Below are 24,971 nucleotides of genomic sequence, written 5' to 3' on the forward strand. Positions count from 1 at the left end.
TTGATTAACTTTACAGGGTGGAAGTAATTAGCTACATCGGCAAACACAATCCATTTCCTAGCCTTGTGGAAGTAATCATAACATGATAGCAGGGGCAAGCTTTAAAGTGAAACAGAAAGGGCTCAGTTCTGTATTCTGATGTACGACACTGAAATCATTAGAAGGAGTGAGTTGGTGTAGGGCCAGATTGCAACTCCTTTACTCACAGCAAATAATCCATTACTCCATAAGTCGCACCATCGACTTCAGCAGGACAGTTTGCAGCATAAAGTTGTATTCTAGCCCCTTAATCCCAGTCTTGATTAGGAAAAAAAAAAAAAAAAAAAAAAAAAAAAAAAACTAAATGTTTGTACAGCATCTAGCACTATGGGTCTCTTGCACAATAATGATAAGAATATAAATAATATGCAAGGAATTAAAGTCCAGGCCTTTCCCTATTGCTTTCAAAATAAATATAGTGTAAAGAACCACAGATGAAAAGTTGATTTTATGGGGTAATAAATAATAATTAACTGGAGATCTGGGCCTGCTCCATTCAGATATGTATTGGGATTCAGGCACCATAAAGACTGCAGCTGAACCAAATTCCCTTCCAGGCTGGAGCCCTGGCCTTTGAGAATTACCCCCATTCTAAAAATCTTCCTTTCCTGCAGCCTGTTTGCTGAAGTACAGGGATTCTCTCCTCCCCCTTCTTTAGACAGGAGGTGGGCAGGTCCAAGTGGATTAAATATGCAAACATACTGTACTATCTCCCTCTGTTCTGCCAAGGGCTTTCACTGGCTTGCATGGACCATCAGCAGCGACCAATCTGAGCAAAGAAAAACCAAAGGGGGGAAAACTGCGGTAGCTCTGCTATGAAAAACAGACCGCAAACAAACTAAGCAAGCAAACCAGCCCCTGTCCTCTGGGGAAAGCGGGGAGGAGAAAACCAAAGGCGGCTGTGTAGTTAAAAAGAGAGCTTGCAGCTGCACCTGTGAACCCCTTAAAGTATCTGCGTGGATTTGTGTCCTAGGAAAGAGAAGGACTCCCAGGAGGAAGAGCTGGAAATCGCGGTGAGCAGAAGGAGGCAAATAAACCTAACGCCCTCTCCAAGAAACTGGTGTGTGTGTGTGAGAGAGAGGAGATTGAGGGAATGAAGCTGGAAGATCCAGAGACTCAGAGAAGAAAAGTTGCTGCGAAGAGGGACTTTGCGGTCTAGAAACTGAGCTCGGCTCCGCGATGGGATTTCTAGTTTCTAAAGAAAACCTTCTCCTCTTCCTTTGCGCTAACGTCTTCCCTGGTAAGTGTCAGAGCAGGTTTCCCTGCCACCTTGGTCAATTTCCTCCCCCCGCCCCAGCTGGAGATTGTCCCATTGCAGCAAGGAATCCCCCCGCCCCCCCTTAAAAGAACCACCTGCTCCTTTCCATCAGATCCCTCGAGGATCCCCCCCCCGCATGATACTGTCTTGCTTTGTGTTGATTTTCTGCTTCTTGGGTGGGAAAGGGTTAAACCCCCACTGGGGATTTAAACGCTCGAGTCCTGCTCTCCCTCGCTGTTGGCTGGTTCCCCCCGGTGTGTTAATGTGTCTCCCAGCTGCAGCTCAGGCGGACGGGGAGGTGCGGGAGGCGCTCAGCCTCCTTTTTATGTAACCCAGGGCAGACAAAACAATAACTAAGGACCACGGTGCATGAGAGCTGGAGAGGGGCGGCAGAGCCCCGGGGCTGAGTCCCGCATTCTCCCCAGATCCTCCCTCGCCTTTGTGCACATTCAGCACAGACCAGAGACCTTTCCTGGCGTCTGCCTCCGCGATGCTTGGCTTTAATTTTTAATCACCGACAGTGACTCCCGAGTGAACGGGGAGCCAGTCTCTGCAGCCTCCAACTTTTAAAGTCAGCAGTGAGGGGGACTGTGCGCTCTTCCCTTCCGCTAATTCCCGCACCAGACCCCGTTCGCCTTTGTCTCTACTACAGACGCACAGATGCTGCAGCCAGGAGTGACCCCTGCGTTACTGGACCAGGACATTCTTGCTTTGCTCAGGGGGTTGAAATTTGGTCTGATAGTGGTCGTTTTTTGATGGGTTTCATCTCCATAATCACAGACTCTCTCTCTCTCTGGCACACACACATGCACCCACACACCCCTGAACTGATGTCCTGGTCCCATTTTCCCCCCTTCCCCCAAAAACCTCTTCTTGCCCTGTCCAGAGCAAGTGGCCCTTTCATATGCCCCACTCCATGCTTCAAAGCCTGACCTTGCTAATATTCTCCCAAGACTGGGGCTGCTTGGCATCCACAAAGGGGCCGAATCAATTTAACAGGAGAACAGTCCACGCAGTGTATTTCCAATGCTTTTTAACAATCTCCACCTCCCCCAAGACAGTTCCTAGATGCTGTTCCATGCCACATTGTGAACTAACTATGGCATTGTAGATGCTGAAAGGTGCAGGCCAGTCCCATTGGGGTGTCCTGTCACTGCCATGTCATGCCCACCTATACTCTTTCCTCCTCTACCTGTCTGCATTTCTAATGTGCCCATCACCACGGTATCTAGGTGCTGTACATATATAAGTAGGACTTGCATCATAGTCTGTCTGCAAAGGACAGAAGGGCTGGGGCCTATTCAGGGAGAGAGGAAGATGAAGCACTCCCCTCCTCTCCACCACACCAAATGTCTCTGCTCGGGTCTTCCTAACTTACAAACGTTTCACACTTTCATGTCTCGCACTTTCCCTGCAGTGTGCAGCCATGTGGAAACCCGAGCCCACGCAGAGGAGAGACTCCTGAAGAAACTCTTCTCTGGCTATAACAAGTGGTCCCGACCTGTAGCCAACATTTCGGACGTGGTCCTCGTCCATTTCGGATTGTCCATCGCGCAGCTCATTGACGTGGTAAGTGAAACTGAGTGTACCTATAAGCAGTGGAGATTTTAGGGGTCATGGGTGAGGAGTGATTCCAGATGCAAGCCAGCGTGTGCGGTTTTTGCTGACTTATTTCACGATCAGAATATGAATATCTTACTGACACCAAAGAACAGTTATCCATAAGAACAAGTTCTATTGAAACTAATGGGAGAACTCATGTGAATAACTGCTCATCAAGGTGTGCAGTCTGGTGGTCTTGTATTATTTATTTATTAATTATAGTAAAAAATGTGATGCCCTTTCTGAAACCAAGGGAAAGTCCATGGTATAAAATCCATAGATAGATCTATTAAGCTCAAGGGGAGTTTTGAGGGAATGAATTTTGGCTGAGTAAGAAACAAGTAAGGTGTTTAGAATTTGATCTGTAATTAGTATTCATAATACATAGTTTACACATTTATTATTTATCTTATCCAAGGATCCCAAAGTTCTTTCTTCACATGGAACGTCCTTTGGCTGCTTTGAGGCATAGTGGCTGAGAGAAAATGTTCTTGCATGTTTGCTCAAAGGGAATCTACATGTATACAAAATATAGATGACATACAAAATGGATTGATTTTTATTATGAGTCAGGCGTATGCATTGGCATGGTATTTAAAGGACATGATTTTATGGCACTTGGAGCTCAATTTTCAAAGAAGAAAACAGGTACATGATTCCACACCCACACAAATCTGCATTTTATTGTTCTAGCATGATTATATGCACAAGTACCAATTTGCACATGGAACTCAAATAACTAATTTTGCATGCCAGTGTGTGTGTCTGTGCACATGCATCTCTGTTTTGAATATTCAATTTTTGGAAGCTGTCTGAATTATTTCTTAAATAGAAACCTATATGTACACTATGTTCTTCTGTATGTAACAGAGAGAGAAGAAAGATCATACAGGATGGTGTAGTATAGTACACAAGAATGATTGGCATGAGTTTGTGCTTGTACGCAAACAGTAAAGCTAGACATGAATTTTACAGGTCATTCCAGATGAGTGCTTATTAACTCTTTATACCATACTACACCATCATGTACGCTCTATATGCCGCCTATGTAACAGAATCGCTATTTTTGAAATGGATTAGAGAGAAAGAAATATTGGTGGTAACTTTCATATTCCTCCCTCTGAGAAGCGAGGCTGCTGCATCCTAGGTTCAGCCATATGTGACTCAGATAAATATTCCAGCTAATACAGTTTACAAACCTCTTAAAACACCTGTAATAGTTTATCCACCCATAATGTTATCATGACCCCTATGGTTCTTCTACTCAGATTGCTGAGTTCTATTGGGAAGAAAAGAAGGTCCCTTTTCCAGTAGTAAGAAGGTCCAATTTCTAGCCTTCATAAGTCATGAGATCTCAGGCCTTAAACGTCTCCCTGGTTGAATATTGTCCATATTGGGCCTCATGCCATTGTAATTGAGAGGGGTAAATTCTACTTTTGGGTGGAAATTAGAAAATGGTTCTGTGGGGGTGGTTTCAAAGAAGAGTCCATTCATGTTTGGGATGTTAGAGGTAGTCGCAGGTAGACTAGATTAGTGGTCAGAGTACAGGTCAGAGGAGTGTAGATTAGTGATGCACATGGTTCCACAATTTATCACATTTATAGCCATGTTATATGTGGCAAAGATATCTGTGCAGTATACAATTTAATACAGGTATTTGAGAAATGAATGGCATATGTGCATGAGGGGTTGTGTATCTTTTTATATATAAGCCTTTGCTCAAACAACTTCAAAAAACAGAGCTTAGCATTGATTATTATTTTATTATTGTGATAGCAGCTAGGAGCCCTAGTCATGGACCGGGACCCCATTGTGCAAGGTGCTGTACACACGCAGAACAAAACGGCTGAGGAGCCCAAATCTGTCATTGATGGTATTTAGGTTGTATGCATTTCGTTTGAATAATTGATGAGATTAAAGATGGTACATCAACGATTGTGGTGGCATAAGTGATGCTTTCTATTATGCAACTACCCAATCATGAACGGTGAGATCAATACTTGTGCTTTGAAGTGCTTTTCTTGTCTTACCTAGGAAGAATATACCCTGTAAAAGTCATATTCTTGTGTTTAAAACTGCAGTCGACAGGCAGGGTTGTAAAACAGCTGAGGTTTAGTTAATTATTCCCTGTCTCCTTCAGTAAGGTTCTCTCTGTTCCTGTATAACCCTTTCCCTGATACAATTCCTGTATCATGTTCCCAGTCCAGCTGAGTGTCTGTCTAACGATCCCCCTTCTTACCACAGCAGCATTCCTTAAGAAAACTTAGCATGATTGTCAGACATGGTATTAAAAGCACAGCCTTCCCTTTTCAATGGAGTTTGTTTCTCCTCTAGACACATCTCAATGGCAGAAAGTCAAAAAAAAAAGCAAATCAGGATCAATATTCAAATCCCGACTTGGACTGACAAAAGCCAGAAAACTCAATATCAAATCCACTGTCCTGCTGTATCCTTACTTCACCCTGTTGAGCTGAGGAAAGTTTGGTACTGGACTAAGTGACTATGAGACTGAGACATAGGTTTCAGAACAGACTAGATAGAACCCAGTTACCTCCTACGCCCCTCTCTGCTGGGTAGCATGGAGTGCAGCACATTCACCTTGGGAAAAGAGACTCTGCAGTTAAATTCTACCCTCAACTGTGTTGCTACCACAACCCCTCCGTTCCTCTGTTAATGGTGAGCTTCTTTCGCTCAAAAAAGCACTGACATCTGAGCTGTTTTGAAGCCAGGCCAATGAGGAGACCAAACAAACAAACAAAAATCCATTAGTTTTGCTGCAGCACCTTAAACTGTGAGAACTGAACAGAGTCCAAAGCACTTTTCTTTGGTTATTTACACAGAAGCTGTAATTAGCATGCAAGCAAACTAGCAAACATTAAACAGTTCAATTAAATTATATTAGTGACAGCTGAGCAATTTGCATGCCTTGCATTGGATTTCATTTATTTATTCATAGTTATATTTTGTAACTTAACACTCCATTCACGTTTAGCACAGGAAAGAGCCTATCACCCCAAAACACGCAAAGAGCTGTATAGATCAACGGAGCTATCATCAGGTTGTATGTTTGCAGAGTGACTCACATGTTTTGGTCACTAAAGCGAATTTGTAGTATTTAAGTTAACATATTTTGTAGAAATGTAAATACTGCAGGTGCCCAAGTTTTCATAACTGCACATACAAAATGCACATGAACGCTGCTTGATTGCACACTAAGACATGGTCAATGTGCAGACAAAGGACTAATTGCACATGCAGCTGGCCATGTACACATGCTTACTGCATTTGTGTGTGCAAATGTGCTAAATGCACACAGAAATGATCGAATATACATCTAACCAGCTACGTGCTTATGCGTTTACTGCAACCGAGTATCTGTCATGTTTATACGAGGAAATATTTCCCAAAGTGCCTAAGGTGGCGATTCTCAAAGGCAGAAATGACAGTTAAGTGCCTAACTCCCGTTGACATTTCTGAGGCATTTTTGAAAATCTCAACCCCAGTGACTTAGTAAGTCCCTTTCAGTGGGAGTTAGGCTCTTAAGTAGAGCTGGGTGAATAATGGATTTTTCAGTTCATTGGCAGTTCTGAAAAATTAAAATAATAATTTCAGGTCAAACCCAAAATGAAATGTTTATAAATTTTTGGCAAATTGAAAATTTGAAAAAAAATGTTTTGGGTCAAATGAAATGTTTCATTGTAGTTTAGAGGATTTTTAAACATATTTTACCTTTAAAAAAAATAAAACTAAAGAAAATTATCTAAATGAAAATCTGTTTTAAATTGAAAAATCAAAACATTTCATTAAAAAATGTCAAAATGAAATGTAGACATTTTTTCTGAAATTGGGGCTGATTTTTTCAGCATGAACAATTCAGCGAAATGGACATGAATTTGTGAAACATTTTGGCATCACTGAATCTACTTGTTCTGCCAAAAAATGTTTTGGTTGAAAAGTTTTGGCCAGCTCTGCTCCTGAGTCCCTCAGACACTTTTGAAATTTTTACCGATGGTCCTGATTATACTGGTATCTAAGCAACGACCAACCTAGTACTTACATGTCCAAAGTAGATGCACAAAATGTACATTTGTTTTCCTGAGAATTTGAGCCTTAATTCACTCTAGGTATAAAAAATGCAAGACAGATTTTTTTAAAAAAGAATGAAGCTGTGTTGCACTCAGAAACAGGTCTTGGGAGGAGTGAATTACTCAAGAGATTAGAGGATATAAAGCCTTTAATTTCTTCTTGACCAGTTCAAATCCAGCCCAAGTTGGTAACAATCAAAAGTTGTCACCTCCTGATGGCTTTTCAGTGACCTATATGAAAGATCCCCATGGACAGATGTCCCATTTGCAATATTCTCACCGGTAGCACCAGCTGGCCCTTTATTGGCAGTTCTACAAGAAAAGCCAAGGACTGAACAAGCCTGGAGACTGAGCCACCATCTCTTTAGATGGTCCCTGCAGGTTAGATCTGGCAGGACACTGAGGGGAAGATTTCACTGGCATTGCATCTCTTGTGGAGAAAAAGAGGGTTTCAGTCTCCAACAGCTGCCAATTTAGCTGTCACTTCTTATCAGTGCTAAATTCATTTTTTATAAATGAGAGAAAGAGACAAGCCGGGCTTAGGAAAATATGAATTGTTTTCCGAAGAAGAACATTTTAAATGAAATGCCAATGCTTGTGTGAGCAATCATTGCAGCTGAGAGAGATCTCCTAACTCAGGAAAAGCATATAGTTTAGAAGTGAACAAGTAGCTAGTAGAAGAGCTTTAGACTCTACACTTTCAGGGCAACGTGTCAAGGTCTGAATACAGGTAAACCAACCCCCCAGTTCTCACTACAAGTCTATCTGAAAGCTACCAATTTGCTATAGGAATTTCTTTAGGTTCTGTGATAGGTCTGTGTGAAAAAGTCTGTGCTCTGGAGGAATGAGGCAAGGGCTAGGAGCACAGGGGGGTCTTGGTTCTAATCTTAACCACCGGAGCTTCCTTCCTAGCACAGTACTATAGTGTGTTCTCTGTAGAACACACTTGGGAGAGGAGAGATGCATGTTAGAGCTAAAGGCAGAGAGCCATCGATACTGGCCTTAAACTCAAGAAGGGCAAGCGCACATCCGGCACAAAGCATCACTTCCAAGCAGTCAGAACAATGCAGGAAAGGAAGTGCTGGGGAACTGTCTGTGGACAAGTTCGAAGGTAAATCGTGCAGGGGACATATCCACACCCCCTCCCCCACAGCCCATGTCTGCAGCCAGGTTGGTACTGCCCTGCCAAGGGAGAAGTTGCAAGGGGCATGTGGTTGGTTCTCAATAGGACAGCTTCCCTGGAAGTCCCCGTGAAGCTGTGCTCAGCAGGCAACTGGGGGAAGAGTGATGGACTAATGTAACAATCCTACCCCCATTGTGGTGGGGGCTGTGGATTCTTCTTTCTCCCCCCCCCCAATGGTGCTGTGCTGAGCTCATCTTGGCTATGCCTTATAATGTCCTTCAAAACAAAAGTCTCCTTAGTACACACATTTCTAGGAAAATCTGTTAAACAAATCCAAGTTGGTCATCTGCCAAGACTGCCTCGTCTTAGCCTCAGCTGTTTGGTGGTATCAGACAGGTGCGTTCTGCCCCATGCTAAACTCCAGCAACATCTGCCTTTTTTAGCTGAAAAATATGTTTATTGCTGAGATTATTTCTGATTACAAAAACGGACTCCAGTAAACATGCCTCTGCTTTCTGAGCTTGTGGCTTTTCTGTTTCAGGATGAGAAGAATCAAATGATGACCACGAACATGTGGGTGAAGCAGGTGGGTGAGCCCAAAAGGTGTTTTCTTGTATTTGTTTTTCATGTATATTTCAATTCTAACTCCTCTCAGTCCCTGGTAATGGATCTGTTTTTCCCAGGAGTGGTATGACTACAAGTTGCGCTGGGATCCTCTGGAATATGAGAACGTTACATCCATCCGCATCCCTTCAGAACTCATTTGGAGGCCGGATATTGTTCTCTACAACAAGTGAGTCTGAGCTCCAGGAAGGCAACCGTGTTCCTTTAAAAATCTGCTCCGCTCTCTGCACTGGGGAGATGGTTGTATTTTTCTCTCCCTAGTCTATTTGATACTATTCTAGTCTATCCAGGTGCTTATGCTACCATAATTGCTGTAATATCTGAGCACCTTCAAGTCATACGCTACGCAACATCATTGACATCTGTCACATTTGGTTTGTTCTCCCTCTCTTTCTCTCCCTTCCTCTCCCTAGGGGAAGAACTGTGCATGCAGTGGAATGTTTTGTTTGGGAAGGGTTTTGTTTTTGTTTTAAAGGCACATCCTTTAAATATACTCGGATAATATTCGGGGAGAATGTCATACGTACCTTCAGTCCAAAATTGGCTAAAAAAGGACCCTAGCGCTGTCGGTTCCAACTGCTAATGGGTTATGGTCTTGGTTTCACTTGAGAACCTCTCCTTCCTGGGCAACAGTGCGATGTCCTCTAACTTATACCCGAGCGGTTCTCTGTAGAAAGTGATAGGAGGAAGGGAGGAGTGTTTCTGAGAAATTATTTGCAAACTTACCTCCAGCTTCTTGGGCTGGGTACTGTTTCGGTATCATTATGCAGGTTCTGGGATTGGTCCAAGGAACCTCTAGTGTTGTTTGTAAATAAACTCTTGCAGCTGGATCTGCGTGTGTGAAATCTGGGTGTCATATGGACACATACGGCAGAAGAAGGTGGTTGTTTTCTTTACTTGAGACCTTTGGACAGTCGTAGCCAAATTCAGTTCTCAGTGAGCCCTATGCAAGCTCAGTGTCAGGTTTTCCACAGCTAGACTCCAAAGGAGGAGTAGAGAGGGCATTTTAGTTGAGAGAAGAGATATCAGCACAGTTCAAAAGTATGTTACATGGGTGATGGGAACATCAGAGTTTGACTTTCGCACATTCCCGATTGCAAGGGAATGTTGGTCAACTCTACCAAAATAATTTACAAATATTTTTGTGAATAGAAACATTGAGTTTGTTCGGCCGTGAATTGTGAGATCCTTTATGCATTGTAGGTGCCGATTCAGATGGCTGCCTGGTACTGATGTCAATCCTCATGATTCCTAAAAGCATCACAAGTTTTAACATGAATTTTTATTTCTCCAAAATAGTCCCACAGGAAGGTGTGTCATCTAGGGTTGGATGTTCACTATTAATCATTCTCCTCTTCTAAAAGTTTCAGTTGCCCAATCAGGGATTAGAAACAATGCCATGTGACTTAGCATAACATAGGGCATAAAGGCTGTGGTAAATTATACCAGCTGGAGCACCTGGCCTTAGCTCCTCACATCCTCAGCATGCTCCCTATATATTTGAGGCAGGGGCACATCAGGGGTGGAATGAGACAGGGTGACCTATGCAGTGCTCTGTCCAGTTCTTCGCTGGTGGAGCAGTCCCTAGGGGATAATAGCATTGAGTGGATACACAGATTAGGCATGTAATCACACATCTAACTTCTTAGACAACCTGTACATGTTAGTGCTAATGAAAGCGCAGAAGAAGCCGCTGTGTTACAAGCTGCAAAAAATGCTTTATTTGAAGCACAGAATCTTCTGTTCTTCCCAAGCTGGTTTAAACTGGACTGCTTCTCCCTGGGTTCTTCCATTTGTGTCTTGGCTGCTTTCATTGTAATGAAGTCATTTGTCATTGGCTGAGGTCTTAAAGGCTTAGCAAGGTCTCTGAGCGTCTTCACCTATTGTACTTGCAATATCCAAGCTCTGGTTGTTGGAGGACACGTAGCCTTGCTTGGCCACCCTGGCAGAATGTGCGTTGAGTGCCCTTGGAACGGCGAACAGAAATGGCTTTTTAAACAGGCAACACTTTGCGACTGCGTTTTGACAATGGAACGGTCTTCATTTTTAATTAATAATTGCATGGTTCCAGTTTGGTACGTTCTCTAAGAAAAGGTTGAGGTAAATATATATCTAGAGGGTGTGCCGCTTTAGAGACTATTGAAACGATCTTTTCCATTCTCCAGGGGCCTGATCCTCACCAGTGCTGAGCTCACAGCTCTGGCTGAAATCATCGGGGGTGTGTGTGCGCGCTCAGGACCTCTGAATATTAGCCCTATGTAATTATTAATTCATGGACACTCAGCCCTTCTTATCCTAAAAGCAGGCACAAGCTAAACACTAATATATGATCAGTGGCTTAGACTGCAGCCAAGGAAAGGTGCGCATCATTTCCTGCAACCTTCACATGCACATGGGAGTCCCTGTTTCTACACCAACCAGACACAGAAAAATACAATATCCACATTCAAATCTTTTTCAGGTAGCCCCTGAAAAAGCAGCAAATCCACCTACTAATGGAATGGGATTAGAGCCTGAAAATGTTAGCAATGGAATAAGAAATAATGAACCTGCTTCTCCTTTACACTAAAGACCAATTTATGATTAATACGAATTAATCATTGGATTTGCAGTCACACCAGTCATGGACCCCATTGTGGTAGGCACTGTACAGACACAGAGCAAATAGACAGACTCTGCCCCAAAGCGTTCACAATCGACAAGGCAAGAGACTACAGGAGGATACAACAAACGAACAGGTGGGATACAAAGAGATGCCAGTGCATTGTAATGGCAGTGATCACTGCACATCAGCTGCCTGACCATGTAGGTTTTTTAAGGCACCTTGGCTGAGAAGTTTCAAGAAGGGATTTGCAAGACCATGAGCTGGCCTGGAGGATGATTATAGGGATTTCTTCCCATGCTTTATATCTTTCTGACAGTGTAAAGGGACCTTAAAGTAGGTGTCAATACTTCATGGCTACTATAAGGTCCTTTTATACTGCCAGAGAGGTATAAAGGGGGTTTAGTGGAACTTTTAGCGGAAAAGGCCCAATGGTCTTATTTCAGTGTTTCACCATTTTAATGCGAATCATTTTGGAAGGCCCCACTGTGCTTACAAAAAGAGTTCTGATATTCTTCTTTGGGATGAGATGCTTGGGGGGGGAAAAGCTTCTGGCTATGAATCCACACAGAAGCCTGTCTTGTTTTTAACTTATGGGAATAGATAAAAACAATGCGATTGCAATTGATTTGAGATTTTCATCTTCAAGGAAGCCATACCCCTTGTTGTCAGTGATTCTCTTATCTGAGCTCATTATTGTCAAAAGCTTCCATTGATGCACTCTGGGGCCCCAAATTAAATCAGTAAATTTGGCCAGTTTGGCCTACAGAGTATATGTGGTTGTCAACATTCATAAGGAATCTAAAACCAAACTAATATCCTAGGGGGAAATTAATATGCTGTTGGATTTTGCAGGCTTGATAAGATAAGCTCTAAGACTCCGTAAATTGTCTCTACTGGGTCTGACAAAGCATATGTAAAACAGAGGAATATGATTTCATAGTGAAAAGACAAAACCTCTTTTCCTTTATTTTCCTTCACAAGCAGGCTGGATGTTCCATAATTGAGGTTTTAATGGTTGTGAAGGTAGCTTACCCAAGGCTCAATAAAGAAGAGGAAATCATTTGTAGTGAATACATTTATTTGACATGTTTATTGTCCATGAACATTTTGCAGTTTCCCTAAATTTATTAGCTATTCAAAATATTTCTCAAACAGTTTCAGGGAATAATGCGTGGGTTCCGATTTTCCACTGCTTTGCCGCCATGTGTAGCTATTTGACCTGTCTGAGGCATGCAACATGCTATCATCAGCGACGGTGAGTGGAGAATTCTGAACACTAGCCTTACATAGATCTGTCAGATCAATGGAGGACTGTGCCCTTGGATCTGCATTGAGAATATTTGAATATTCAAACTTTTCTAGATAGTTTTAATTGGACACATGTGATGGCATTTCTATTCTCTAATTAGATGAGCTTAACACTTGGAAAGGAAGTTTCTGGTATGAATGTTTGCACTTAGGAGTTCAAAATTCACTCTCTGAATACTAATATTCACCTAAAGTTATTTGTTCCTATAAAAATTCACTGTCAGTTAAAAGCACTCGGTAAAATAGTCAGAGAAAATGAACACAAGGGACATGATCGCATGTGAAATGAGTTCAAATACACCTCTACCCCGATATAACGCAACCCGATAGAACCTGAATTCGGATATAATGCGGTAAAGCCCAGCGCTCCAGGGGGGCGGGGCTGCGCACTCCAGCAGATCAAAGCAAGTTCAATATAACACGGTTTCACCTATAACACGATCAGATTTTTTTGGCTTCTGAGGACAGCGTAATATCGGGATAGAGGTGTATTTATTACAATGAATATTATCAGGAAATGTTTTGAAGAATTCACCCAGTTGTAATATAGGCACAAAGGACTTCTGTACATAGGTATAAGATGATCTGGTAGATGGCTTAATATAAATCAAGAGAAAGTTGATAGTTTCTTTTGAAAACTTTGGTGTTTCTGTTTTTATTTAACTGATGAGGCTCATTCAATAAGACAGAGGTCCTGACTGACCTGAAGGACATTTGGAACAGAAATTATCTTCCCTAAAATTATTGGAAACACTGACTACTGGGGCAATATGGTATTTTTCCCCATATCATGGGCAGTTGAAGAATATCTCTGAATGACATAGTCTATGTCTACCAGTCTCTTAAAGAAGCAGGTAGAAGATGCAACCAGTTCATTATTTATTGGTCCTCAAATTGCTGAAATTGAGATAACAGGTAGAACAAAGAATAAAAAAGACTAAATCTTCACACAAATTAGACATGCAAATACATACATATGTATGTATCATCAGTGATTTAGATAATGGCATAGAGAGTACACTTATAAAGTTTGTGGGTGATATCAAGCTGGGAGGGGTCGCAAGTGCTTTGGAGGATAGGATTAAAATTCAAAATGATCTGGACAAATGGGAGAAATGGTCTGAAGTAAATAGGATGAAATTCAATAAGGACAAATGCAAAGTACTCCACTTAGGAAGGAACAATCAGTAGCATACATATAAAATGGGAAATGACTGCCTAGGAAGGAGTATTGCGGAAAGGGATCTGGGGGTCAGAGTGGATCACAAGCTGAATATGAGTCAACAGTTTAACACATTTGCAAAAAAAGCAAACATAATTCTGGGATGTATTAGCAGGAGTGTTGTAAGCAAGACACGAGAAGTAATTCTTCCGCTCTACTCCATGCTGATTAGGCCTCAACTGGAGTATTGTGTCCAGTTCTGGGTGCCACATTTCAGGAAAGATGTGGAGAAATTGGAGAAAGTCCAGAGAAGAGCAACAAAAATGATTAAAGGTCTAGAAAACATGACCTATGAGGCAAGATTGAAAATTTGGGGTTTGTTTAGTCTGGAAAAGAGAAGACAGGATAACAGTTTTCAAGTACATAAAAGGTTGTTACAAGGAGGAGGGAGAAAAATTATTCTCCTTAACCTCTGAGGATAGGACAAGAAGCAATGGGCTTAAATTGCAGCAAGGGAGGTTTAGCTTGGACATTAGGAAAAACTTCCTAACTGTCAGGGTGGTGAAGCACTGGAATAAATTGCTTAAGGAAGTTATGGAATCTCCCTTACTGGAGATTTTTAAGAGCAGATTTGACAAACACCTGTCAGGGACAGTCTAGATCAATGGTTCTCAAAGCTGGTCTGCCACTTGTTCAGGGAAAACCCCTGGTGGACCGGGCCGGTTTGTTTACCTGCCGCGTCCGCAGGTTCGGCCGATCGCAGCTCCCAGTGGCTGCGGTTCGCTGCTCCAGGCCAATGGGGGCTGTGGGAAGGGTGGCCAGCACATCCCTCGGCCCGCGCTGCTTCCCACAGCCCCTGTTGGCCTGGAGTGGCGAACCGGGCCAGTGGGAGCTGTGATCAGTCGAACCTGCGGACGCGGCAGGTAAACAAATCGGCCCGGCCCGCCAGGGGCTTTCCCTACACAAGTGGCGGACCGGCTTTGAGAACTACTGGTCTAGATAATACTTAGTCCTGCCATGAGTGCAGGGGACTGGACTAGATGACCTCTTGAGGTCCCTTCCAGTCCTATGATTTTGTGATTCTATGTATAATAAATTATAATATATGACACATATAGCTGAATGGTTTTTTATCTGTATTGCTATATAATATATAGCTATCGCTGCTGCTTGGTTGGACTTCCTGGTTTTGAGGTGTGTGTGTGTTTAATAACTCTTCGAAAGAGAACAGAACTTGTCATTCTTCAGTTTGTATTCCAAAAACTCTTTCTGGAAGTGTAGAAAATGTTAGGAGTGGTCTATAAAGGAAGCACCTTTAATGAATTTTTGCTAAATTTACACCCAAGGCACCTATCAATCCCATGTGCTCAAAACACACATTTTTGCAGTGCTTGTCTGAATGCTTTGCAACCTAAATGCCTCAACCTGCAAGGTGCTGAGACAATCCTGCAAAGGGAAGAGCATCTTCAATGCCCACTAAAGCCAAAGGGAAATGAGCAAGTTCAGCATTGCAAAGAGCCTTACAGGATCTAGCCCCACATGCTTACTACATTACTAAAGCCCAGCCACTTCTGGGGTGGATGATGGCAGTCAACCACTGCACAATAAACCACACAAAACAGCGGGGAAAGGGCCAATTTTGCTCCAGGTCAATTTGGCAAACCATGGCTCTTACAAAGAAACTGTCGTAAGATTTTTTGAAGGTCCAAACCTATCAGGCAAAACCTAAGATTTCCCATCTAGGGAGCCAAGCTATTGCATTTATAAGCTAGTACACATATAGATAGTCTGTAACTACTCAGAATTAAGTGGAAACCTCTTCTTCCACCTATCATTTGTTTGTAGCTATTATTTCCTTTGTACAAAATAGTTGCTGAACAAAGCTTTCTCTAATTTGCCATTGGAGAGTATTTTAATTGGAATGTTACTGTTGAATCTCTTTAATGTTTAGCTAGGGGGCGGGGAAGAGAACTTGAAAACCCTAGTTTGGTTTAGGTTTGTGCTTGTGGAAGAAAAATGCTTTAAGTCCGGGAATATCTAAGTATATCTATATATGTAAGGAAGTAATTTTCAGATTTCTATAGCGCTGTTTAAATTAAAATAGTATAGTCAAATTAAAATAAATTTGTGCCTCATTTATATGCATTCTGAAAACATTTAATCTGATGAGCTGATGTATATCTGAACTATAAGGAAAACAGAAGCTGGCAAAAGGATCTTCATCGGCAGAGCTTTTAAATGAAGCACGGTTGATATTTATCAGCAGAACAACACAGTTCTTGAATTTCAATTCAACTCTCCGTATGATAAAGATGAAGTGAAAAGTTTAGATGAGACTGAAGTGAAGTTAAATCTAGAAATTAAATCTTGAAGGAGTATAGAACAATGAGAAGGTGTTTACAGAGGACAACTGCTGTAACAAGCCACAATTCTCTTCTGCCAATATTGATATAGTATTTGATAGAAGAAAATAAGACTTCGGGGAGTTATTACTGGCAGATATTTAGTCCTTTCTGGCCTGAGCAATTAAGAGATCTTGACTACATTATTTGTCTTGAAAATGCTGTTGTTTTGATACTAGCCAGTATTTCTGGATGATTATCACCTGTCCAGCTATAAAACTATTATATTGCAGCTTAATTGTCTTCATTGAATGAGACAATAATATGGTTCTAATCTGCGAAATGACTATATAAAAATGGCACCTTCTTACTGAACACGTTTGTCCCCAAACGTGTAGTCAGAGTCAGACCTGCTAACTTGACTGACTATGAGTCTAATCTAAAATCCACTGAAGCCAATGCAATAGCTTCAGACCCCAATTAGCCTCCCACAGCCAAGACAGCTGTAGGGAAAAGGAGCTGGATTCAGTTCCAGTTAGCGACTCTTCAGCTGAATTGTTAACTAAATTCCAACTGCAGGAACAAAGTCCGCTCTTCCTTGCACCCATGAAATCCCACTGAGAGCAGAATTAGGCCTTGCAGCCCTTTTGTTCCTGGTGATAATGAGTGAGCCAGAACAGACCCTGCCTGACTTTTGGCTCCAAGGCTCAGTTTGAAAGGTAGGCCGTTAAAAAAGATCTTTCTTTCTCTGTGTCGAAAAAAACAGAAAGAGTGTGGAAATCATTGAGAGACGATATCTATAGAACCAAACAGTGCTACTCTTACAGAGACAAGGTGGGGGACTATCAAACTTCCAGAGCCCTGTCCAAGTTCAAAAACTTGTCTCTCATCAACAGAAATTGGTCCAAGAAAAAAAAGATCTCTCACCCACCTTGTTTCTCCAATATCCTGGGACCAACATGGCGGCCACAACATTGCAAACTACTTCTCCGAAGTCACTGCTCAAGATGGAATTGAACTCTAGTAACAAAAAGGTCTGAAAATAATTAGTCTATAATATGTAGATTGGTAAACTGCCCCTAAACTGTCTGAATGAAACTCCCTGGCTTTACATAACCCCTAGGAGGGGAGTGTCGATGAGCAAATATTATTCTCAGATGTATGTTTAATAAAGACTGTGGCCTGGAACTTCACCTGGGGTAAGTCAGCACTGATCCATTGAAGTTGATTTCCCGTGGCAGAGTATCTGGCCAATTTTTTTCTGTTCAGTGTCCTCCCCTCTGCATTCACCAACATAATGCTCAGCTTAATATCCAGTGAGAGAATTTGATGCTTTTACTCTGCTATGAAGAAATTAAGGCAGGGATCAGAGGAACAGAGAGATAAAGCAATGTCCTCTTGTCTCTTCCCCTCTCTGTCTTTCCTCCCCAGCTTCTGGCTTGTAAATTCATATAAACCTAGTGATGGGTGAATCCCGGAAGGTTTGGAGGCTTGGGTCAGTTAGGGTGACCAGATAGAAAATGAAAAATCAGGACGGGGGTGAGGGGCAATAGGAGCTTATATAAGAAAAATACCCAAAAATCGGGACTTTCCCTTTAAAATTGGGACATCTGGTCACCCTAGTGTCAGTTAGGAGAAGCATGTTAGAGTCTTGGGACCTGCTATATCTTCTTTGGTAGCAGTGAGGTGTCCAGAGGAGTCAAGCTGCTCTCTCCTCCCCTTTGCCAGCAGCAAGGACTCCAGAGGACCGTGTCTTCTCCATCACAGGCATATCTGTGGGCTATGCTGCTCCTCCCCCTCAGAGGCAAGGGAGGTAGGCTGGAGAACCTCCTGGTAGAGGCAGCTGTCTTGGTGTTAGGGCTCTAGCCGCCTACTCCGCTCCATCGCTACGGGCTCTTAAATGTGGCGCTGCTCTTGGGCTCCCTCTTGAACAGCACCCCAGTGTGCAAGCGGCAGATATATTCAGGATGCCTCCCTCCTTCCCCTGGGACCCATAATCTTCATTAGGGTGAAAGGATTTGCATGCTCTTCTCTCCAATGTTTCAGGGTCTAAATTTACACCCAATCCTCCCTAAAATGCAGTAAGGCGTAACATTCCTCATTGCACAAACTCACCTGTGAGCTGCCCGAGGCTTTGGACCCTAATGGAGCATAAGGTTTGCCTTTCCAGGTCAGGCCATCTAGCCTGGTAACCTGGATCTGGTATGATCTAATACCTGATACTTCAATAGTGCACCTAGCCATTTGAACGATGTTGTACATGGAAGGGACCGTTATTAGCATAATCAGTCGCCTGTGATGTGAGTCCAATTATAAACGTACTGTTCTATTAATGAATGATTTACTCATGCCTCAGAGATCTCATTAAATGTTGAATGAGATTCCAGTTTCTTATCAAAGTTTAAAGGACAACAACAACAGTAGTGTGTCTTGAAGAGTCACACACGGTGAATGTTTCATTGCTCAGTCTGGTTTTACAGGAAGGTAAAATCAGGCAGAAAGATTTGTTCTAGTCAGGAAACTGGAAGGAAAATGCCCAGGCAAAGAGCAGCGTTCCTGTCATTGAATATCAGCATTGTATTTTTCAATCAGACTAGACTAAAATGCAATAGTGGCTTTGCCTGATTTCATTAATCTTTTGGGAGGTATTGAACTGAAGGTAGAATGACATGGACATTTTTTTTTTGTCAAAAACATACAAACAAACAAAATAACCAAACAAAAAAACAGCAAACCCTGAACATTTTCAAACAAAGCCCAAAAAACTTAGTTTTGGGCCAAATACTGAACATTTTAGGGTTATGGCCAAAAAATTCAGTGGTCAGGTATTTATATTTTCAATAGGGCTATCAAGCAATGAAAAAAATTAACCACACGATTAATCGCACTGTTAAACAATAATAGAATGCCATTTATTTAAATATTTTTGGATGTTTTTTACATTTTCAAATATATTGATTTCAATTACAATACAGAATACAAAGTGTAGAGTGCTCACTTTATATTTATTTTTAATTACAAGTATTTGCACTGTAAAAAATAAAAGAAATAGTATTTTTTTAATTCACTTAATACAAGTACTGTAGTGCAATCTCTTTATCATGAAAGTTGAACTTACAAATGTAGAATTATGTACAAAAAACTGCATTCAAAAATAAAAATGTGAAATTTTAGACCCTGCAAGTCCACTCAGTCCTGCTTCCTGTTCAGGCAATTGTTCAGACAAACAAGTTTGTTTACATTTACAGGAGATAATGTTGCCCACTTCTTCTTTGCAATGTCACCTGAAAGTGAGAACAGGCATTCTTATGGCACTGTTGTAGCAGACGTCCCAAATTATTTACATGCTAGATGCACTAAAGATTCATACGTCCCTTCATGCTTCAATGACCATTCCATGTTGATGACAGGTTCTGCTTGATAACAATCCAAAGCAGTGCGGACAGACACATGTTCATTTTCATTATCTGAGTCAGCTGCCACCAGCAGAAGGTTGGTTTTCTTTTTTGGTGATTCAGGTTCTGTAGTTTCCGCATCGGAGTGTTGCTCTTTTAAGACTTCTAAAAGCATACTCCACACCTCGATTCAGATTCTTAAATCTCACATTTGTACCTTCTTTGCATTTTGTCAAATCTGCAGTGAAAGTGTTCTTAAAATGAACAACATGTGCTGGGACATCACCAGAGACTGCTATAACATGAAATATATGGCAGAAGGCAGGTAAAACAGAGCAGGGGACATACAATTCTCCCCCAAGGAGTTCAGTCACAAATTTAATTAACGCATTATTTTTTTTAACGAGCATCGTCAGCATGGAAGCATGTCGTCGCGGGAATGGTGGCTGAAGCATGAAGGGGCATATGAATGTTTAGCATGTCTGGCACATAAATACCTTGTTATGCCAGCTACAAAAGTGCCATGCAAATGCCTGTTCTCGCTTTCTGGTGACATTGTAAGTAAGAAGCGGGCAGCATTATGTCCCATAAATATAAACAACCTTGTTTGTCTTAGCAATTGGCTGAACAAGAAACAGGACTGAGTGGACTTGTAGGCTATGAAGTTTTACATTGTTTTGTTTTTGAGTGCAGTTACGTAACAACAAAAAAAATCTACATTTGTAAATTGCACTTTCACCACAAAGAGATTGCACTACAGTACTTGTATGAGGTGAATTGAAAAGTACAGTTTGATTTCAGTTACAACACAGAATAGAATATATATGAAAATGTAGAAAAACATCCAAAATATTTAATAAATGTCAATTAGTATTCTATTGTTTAACAGTGTGATTAAAACTGCGATTAATCTGGATTAATTTTTTAAATCGTGATTAATTTTGGGTGGGTTAATCGCTTGAGTTAACTGCGATTAATCGACAGACCTAATTTTCGATGAAAGTCAAAATATTTTGTGGAACTCAGACACCTGTTGCAAAAAACTTTGTTGAGTCAACCCCCCGTTTTTCCATCCAAAGCCAGTTTTGACAGAACATTTTTGACTAACCCTATTTGGGGGAAAGCGATGACATGGCCCAGGGCTGGGATTTAGGAGGTCAGAGTTCTATCCCAGCTGTGCCATAGACTTCCTCGGTGACCAAGGCAAGATTCTGCCACCATGAGTTGGCTCTACTTCATGACCAGTTCCGCTAATGTCAGGAGGGTCACCTGTGGACTAAGATGTTACTCGGTGTCAGAGTAGCAGAAACCTTTCTGGGCCTCTAATTCTGTTGGTAATATAGGAACAATGCTTCCCCTCCTCACAGTCATGTTGTGCTGCTTGATAAGTTAAAGTGCAAGGAGATCCTTTCAGGCCAGCCATCCTCAGACTGAACCTCTGGGTAGATAAAAATAAGGTAAATAAGTACCTTTGGTGACTCTGCTGCTGCTGTAATTAACTGCTTTGAGTCTGCTGAATGTAACTCCTTCATGAGGCAAGAGGCATCTTCAGTGAAGCAGCCATGACTTTTTTTGAGTTAATGGGGGGCTCTGACATGAGTGCGGGAGATGAAAGATGAGGAGGAGAGGGGCGATTTGCGTTAGAGGTAGGGCCACTAGGGACTGGGTTGAGGAGAGGATGGCCTGGGTTATACTAGACATGTTGGGTGAGAGGTGGAAGGGAAAGGGGTGCACAGTGGAGCATTCAAGAACTTGTGTTTGGTGACCCACCTGAATACTGTCAGACCCTCGTTGCTGTTTGTCTGCGGGCAACATTAGCAGAAACAACGACAATCGATTTCTTTATTAAATCCATGACTCGACAAACATGAATTAAACATTTAGGTTGCCACTCTCTCCGGTTTGTGGACACATCAGAAAGGAACGTGCTCATTAATAGCACCAATTAGCATAGCAGGCACTTAATGCCAGGCATTACTCTGACATCCAAAAGCTCTCCTTACTCATTCTATTTGACTGGAGGGGGAGGAGAGGGACACTGCGTAGGATTATGTTTAGCAGCATTCAATTAAATGTGCAGGGCCAAATTGGCAAAATCGCTCTCTAAAATTGACCTTGTTATTTTGCAGGTGTCCTTATTTACAGGCTCAAAAACCCTGCATAAGCTTGAACAAATAGAAGGTTCTAAGGGGGCCAGAATTTCACAGGGGAAAAACGTGTACAGATTTGTGCAACTAACTTGTATGTACAGTTACGATGAGTGTGCATCCTAAGAGCGTGATTGTGCACTCGAATCCCATTATGATTGCACTTGAAAATTGCAATTATACACCAAACACTTTAAAGGAATATTTCCCCTAGTTCCTGTGTGTGTGTGTGTGTGTGTGTGTGTGTGTGTATAACAGAGGGATTGCTGAGGCAATATTATGTATAAACCTAACATTCCCCTTCTTTCTGCACCTCAGCTTAACTCTGTTTCAGCACAGTCCAGAGTTCTGTCTTTTCAGACAGCATGACAGTTAAACCTCAGGTCTCTTGTATTTGTACCCTGATATGTAGGTGTGAATAGTAGATCAAAGCTAGTACTCTACACTTTCTTAGGCCTGGTCTACACTGCAGAGTGAGGTCGATGCGAGGCAGCTTACGTCGCACTAACTCTGTAAGCGTCTGCACTAAAACGTCGCTCCCACGGATGTAACTTGCTCACTACGCCGGCTTAATAACTCCACCTCCGATACAGGCGTAGTGCTTAGGTCGACACAGTGTCAGTCTAGAAACGGTGTTGCTTCCATTGACTGTTGCTGACTTTCAGAAGCCGCCCACACTGCCAGTGAAATCAGTGCAAGCGCTCCTGGTGAGGACACACAGAAGGAGTGCACAGCAGACCCGCAAAAGCGATTTAATTACTGCGGTGGCTGTACGCCGACATAACTTAGGCTGATATAATTTTGTAGTGTAGACATACCCTTAGGAAAACAAATGTTTAATGCACACAGAAAACATTGTAAATAGTATTTTGAATCACTTTTAAACAAGACTGGCCGATTTTTTTTTAATGCCCTCTAAAAATAGCAGGTGGAAATTCAGAAGCCCAACTGTTTGAAAATGTGACCTTGCTATTTACTGTTCTAGATTAGATAGTAGTAAAAAAAAGGCGGCAGTGAAACCAATGAGGGAAACAGTGACACTCTGACAGCGATCAGGCTTAGTCATTGGTATATCTTCTTGTGGCTGGATACCAAGGAAGAAACTTCATGTGATGCAAACCAGTGGCAAGCAACAGAGCTAATAAAACAAACAAAAAACCGAGAGGAGAAATCTTCTGCTAAAAACTGGAAATACATTATTACACCTGGTATAGAGAGAAACCGGTTTTTCTCCAGCCAACATGTCCACAGCTGGAGCTGATCTAGGATAGGGATCCCTCAGTCCTGCTCTATTGCTTCAGTGCTCAGATGAGATGTGACAGCAGTGGGACAATAGGCTAGTGTGCAGGGATTAGATCTCTTTTGTTTATCTTTAGTAGAAAGAGAGAGAAGTGGCCCAGGGACGACTCTTTGGAGCTCATTTCTGAGTGCTGGGAGTGCAGCTGAAATTATTAGTGAGACAGAGATGGTGAATCTGAAATGCTTGGACAATTTAAGAAATGGTTTGACCCACCTCTTTGTAAGCCCATCCCCCCCACCCAGGGAAACAGGGCTCTCAAACTAAACTCAGCAGGAGTCACAGAATTGAGATGAGCAGCGACAACCCATGCTGCAGTGCCCGTCTGCAGCACACTACATTCTGCTGCAGCAGGAAAGAAAATGTTGGTGAAAAGGTAACTTTTTTTAAAAACCATTGTCACATGCACCATGCTGAACCTGGGGACGTTGTGCGGGATGACATGTGTGCATCATTCCAAGGGCTTGATTACAGAAGTTAGCAGCATTAGCATTTGACTCTATTTATTGAGTAGTTTTCTTGCTTCTTTGGAAAATGACCTTCCCAAATAAAATATTATCCTTATTATGTTACAGGCCCCCTTGTGCTAGGCCCTGTACAAACTTATAGTAAGAGACAGTCACTGCCTAAAGATCTGACAGTGTAAATAGGCAAGACAGAACAAAGGTGGGAGGAAAAGAAAGATTTGCCCTATTTTTACAGAGGGAGAACAGAGTCCCTTTGGGTATGTCTACACTGCAATAGAGACCTGCGGCTGGGCCATGGCAGTTCACTCGGGCTCACAGGGCTCAGGCTGTGGGACCCTGTAAGGGAAGAGGGTCCCAGAACCTGGGCTCCAGTCTGAACATCTACACTGCAATTTTATAGCCCAGCAGCCCAAGGCCGAGTCCACTGACATGGGCCGGTCATAGGTGGTTTAGTGAAGTGTAGACACACCCAGATGTTAGGTGTCTTCCCCCACGATAAATCTGTGTCTGAGATGGGCATAGAACATATACTGTGGGCTTAAGATGTGATAGAAATAGTTACATTAGAGAGCGTGTCCAGAGGAGAGCAACAAATATGATAAGAGGTTTAGAAAACATGACCTATGAGGAAAGATAAAAAGAATTGTGTCTGTTTCATCAACAGAAGAGAAGGCTCAGAGGGAACCTGTTAAGTCTTTAGACATGTGAAGAGGACAGTGTTCAATTGTTCTCCATATCCACTGAGGGTAGGACAAGAAGTAATTGGCTTACTTTGCAACAAGGGAGATTTTTGTTGGATATTAGGAAAAACTTGTTAAAACCAAGAATAGTGAAGTACTAGAATAGGCTCCAATGGAGGCTTTGGAATCCCCCTCATTGGAGATTTTTAAGAACAGGTTAGACAAACACCTGTCAGGGATGGTTTAGATATACTTAATCCTGCCTCAGTTCAGGGGGCTGGACTAGATGACCTCTTATGGTCATGTCCAGCCCTATGTGTCTATGATTCTACAATTAAAATATCATTGATTAGTTCAGTGGTTCCCAAACTTGTTCCGCTGCTTGTGCAGGGAAAGCCCCTGGTGGGCCAGGCCAGTTTGTGTACCTGCCGCGTCCGCAGGTTCGGCCGATCGTGGCTCCCAGTGGCCGTGGTTCGCTGCTCCAGGCCAATGGGGGCTGCGGGAAGCGGTGCGGGTTGAGGGACATACTGGCCGCCGCTTCCAGCAGCTCCCATTGGCCTGGAGCAGAGAACCGCGGCCACTGGGAGCCGCGATCGGTCGAACCTGCGGACGCGGCAGATAGACAAACCGGCCCGGCCCGCCAGGGGCTTTCCCTGCACAAGCGGCGGAACAAATTTGGGAACCACTGGATTAGTTCATCACAAACTTTGTTGTGTTGTTAGTAGAGATGGTCCCAGACCAACTTCTCAGGTTCAAACAATCACAGACATGGTGGAAGCCTGTTCTGAATTGCTCAGCTCTGGCCTGTTTCCAGTCGTTATTTTGTAGGGTCAACTG

The 24,971-nt window shown here is 42.4% G+C and overlaps 1 protein-coding gene across 2 annotated transcripts in view; it reads left to right on the forward strand.

Moving 5' to 3' along the window:
• Positions 1 to 751: 751 nt before the first annotated feature.
• CHRNA4 (cholinergic receptor nicotinic alpha 4 subunit) overlaps positions 752 to 24,971 on the forward strand; it is a 37,031-nt gene continuing 12,811 nt past the window's right edge. Inside the window, exons 1-4 of one of the 2 annotated variants that reach the window (XM_034787815.1) lie at positions 752 to 1,279; positions 2,715 to 2,866; positions 8,649 to 8,693; positions 8,791 to 8,900. In XM_034787815.1, coding sequence (XP_034643706.1) covers positions 1,219 to 1,279; positions 2,715 to 2,866; positions 8,649 to 8,693; positions 8,791 to 8,900 — 368 coding nt within the window. In that variant the 5' untranslated portion in view covers positions 752 to 1,218. Of the gene's footprint in view, positions 1,280 to 2,714; positions 2,867 to 8,648; positions 8,694 to 8,790; positions 8,901 to 23,227; positions 23,364 to 24,971 lie in introns of those variants that run through there. The other variant, XM_034787816.1, reaches the window with a different exon arrangement.

The sequence above is a fragment of the Trachemys scripta genome, chromosome 12, assembly GCF_013100865.1.
Source record: "Trachemys scripta elegans isolate TJP31775 chromosome 12, CAS_Tse_1.0, whole genome shotgun sequence".
Classification (NCBI taxonomy): domain Eukaryota; kingdom Metazoa; phylum Chordata; order Testudines; family Emydidae; genus Trachemys; species Trachemys scripta.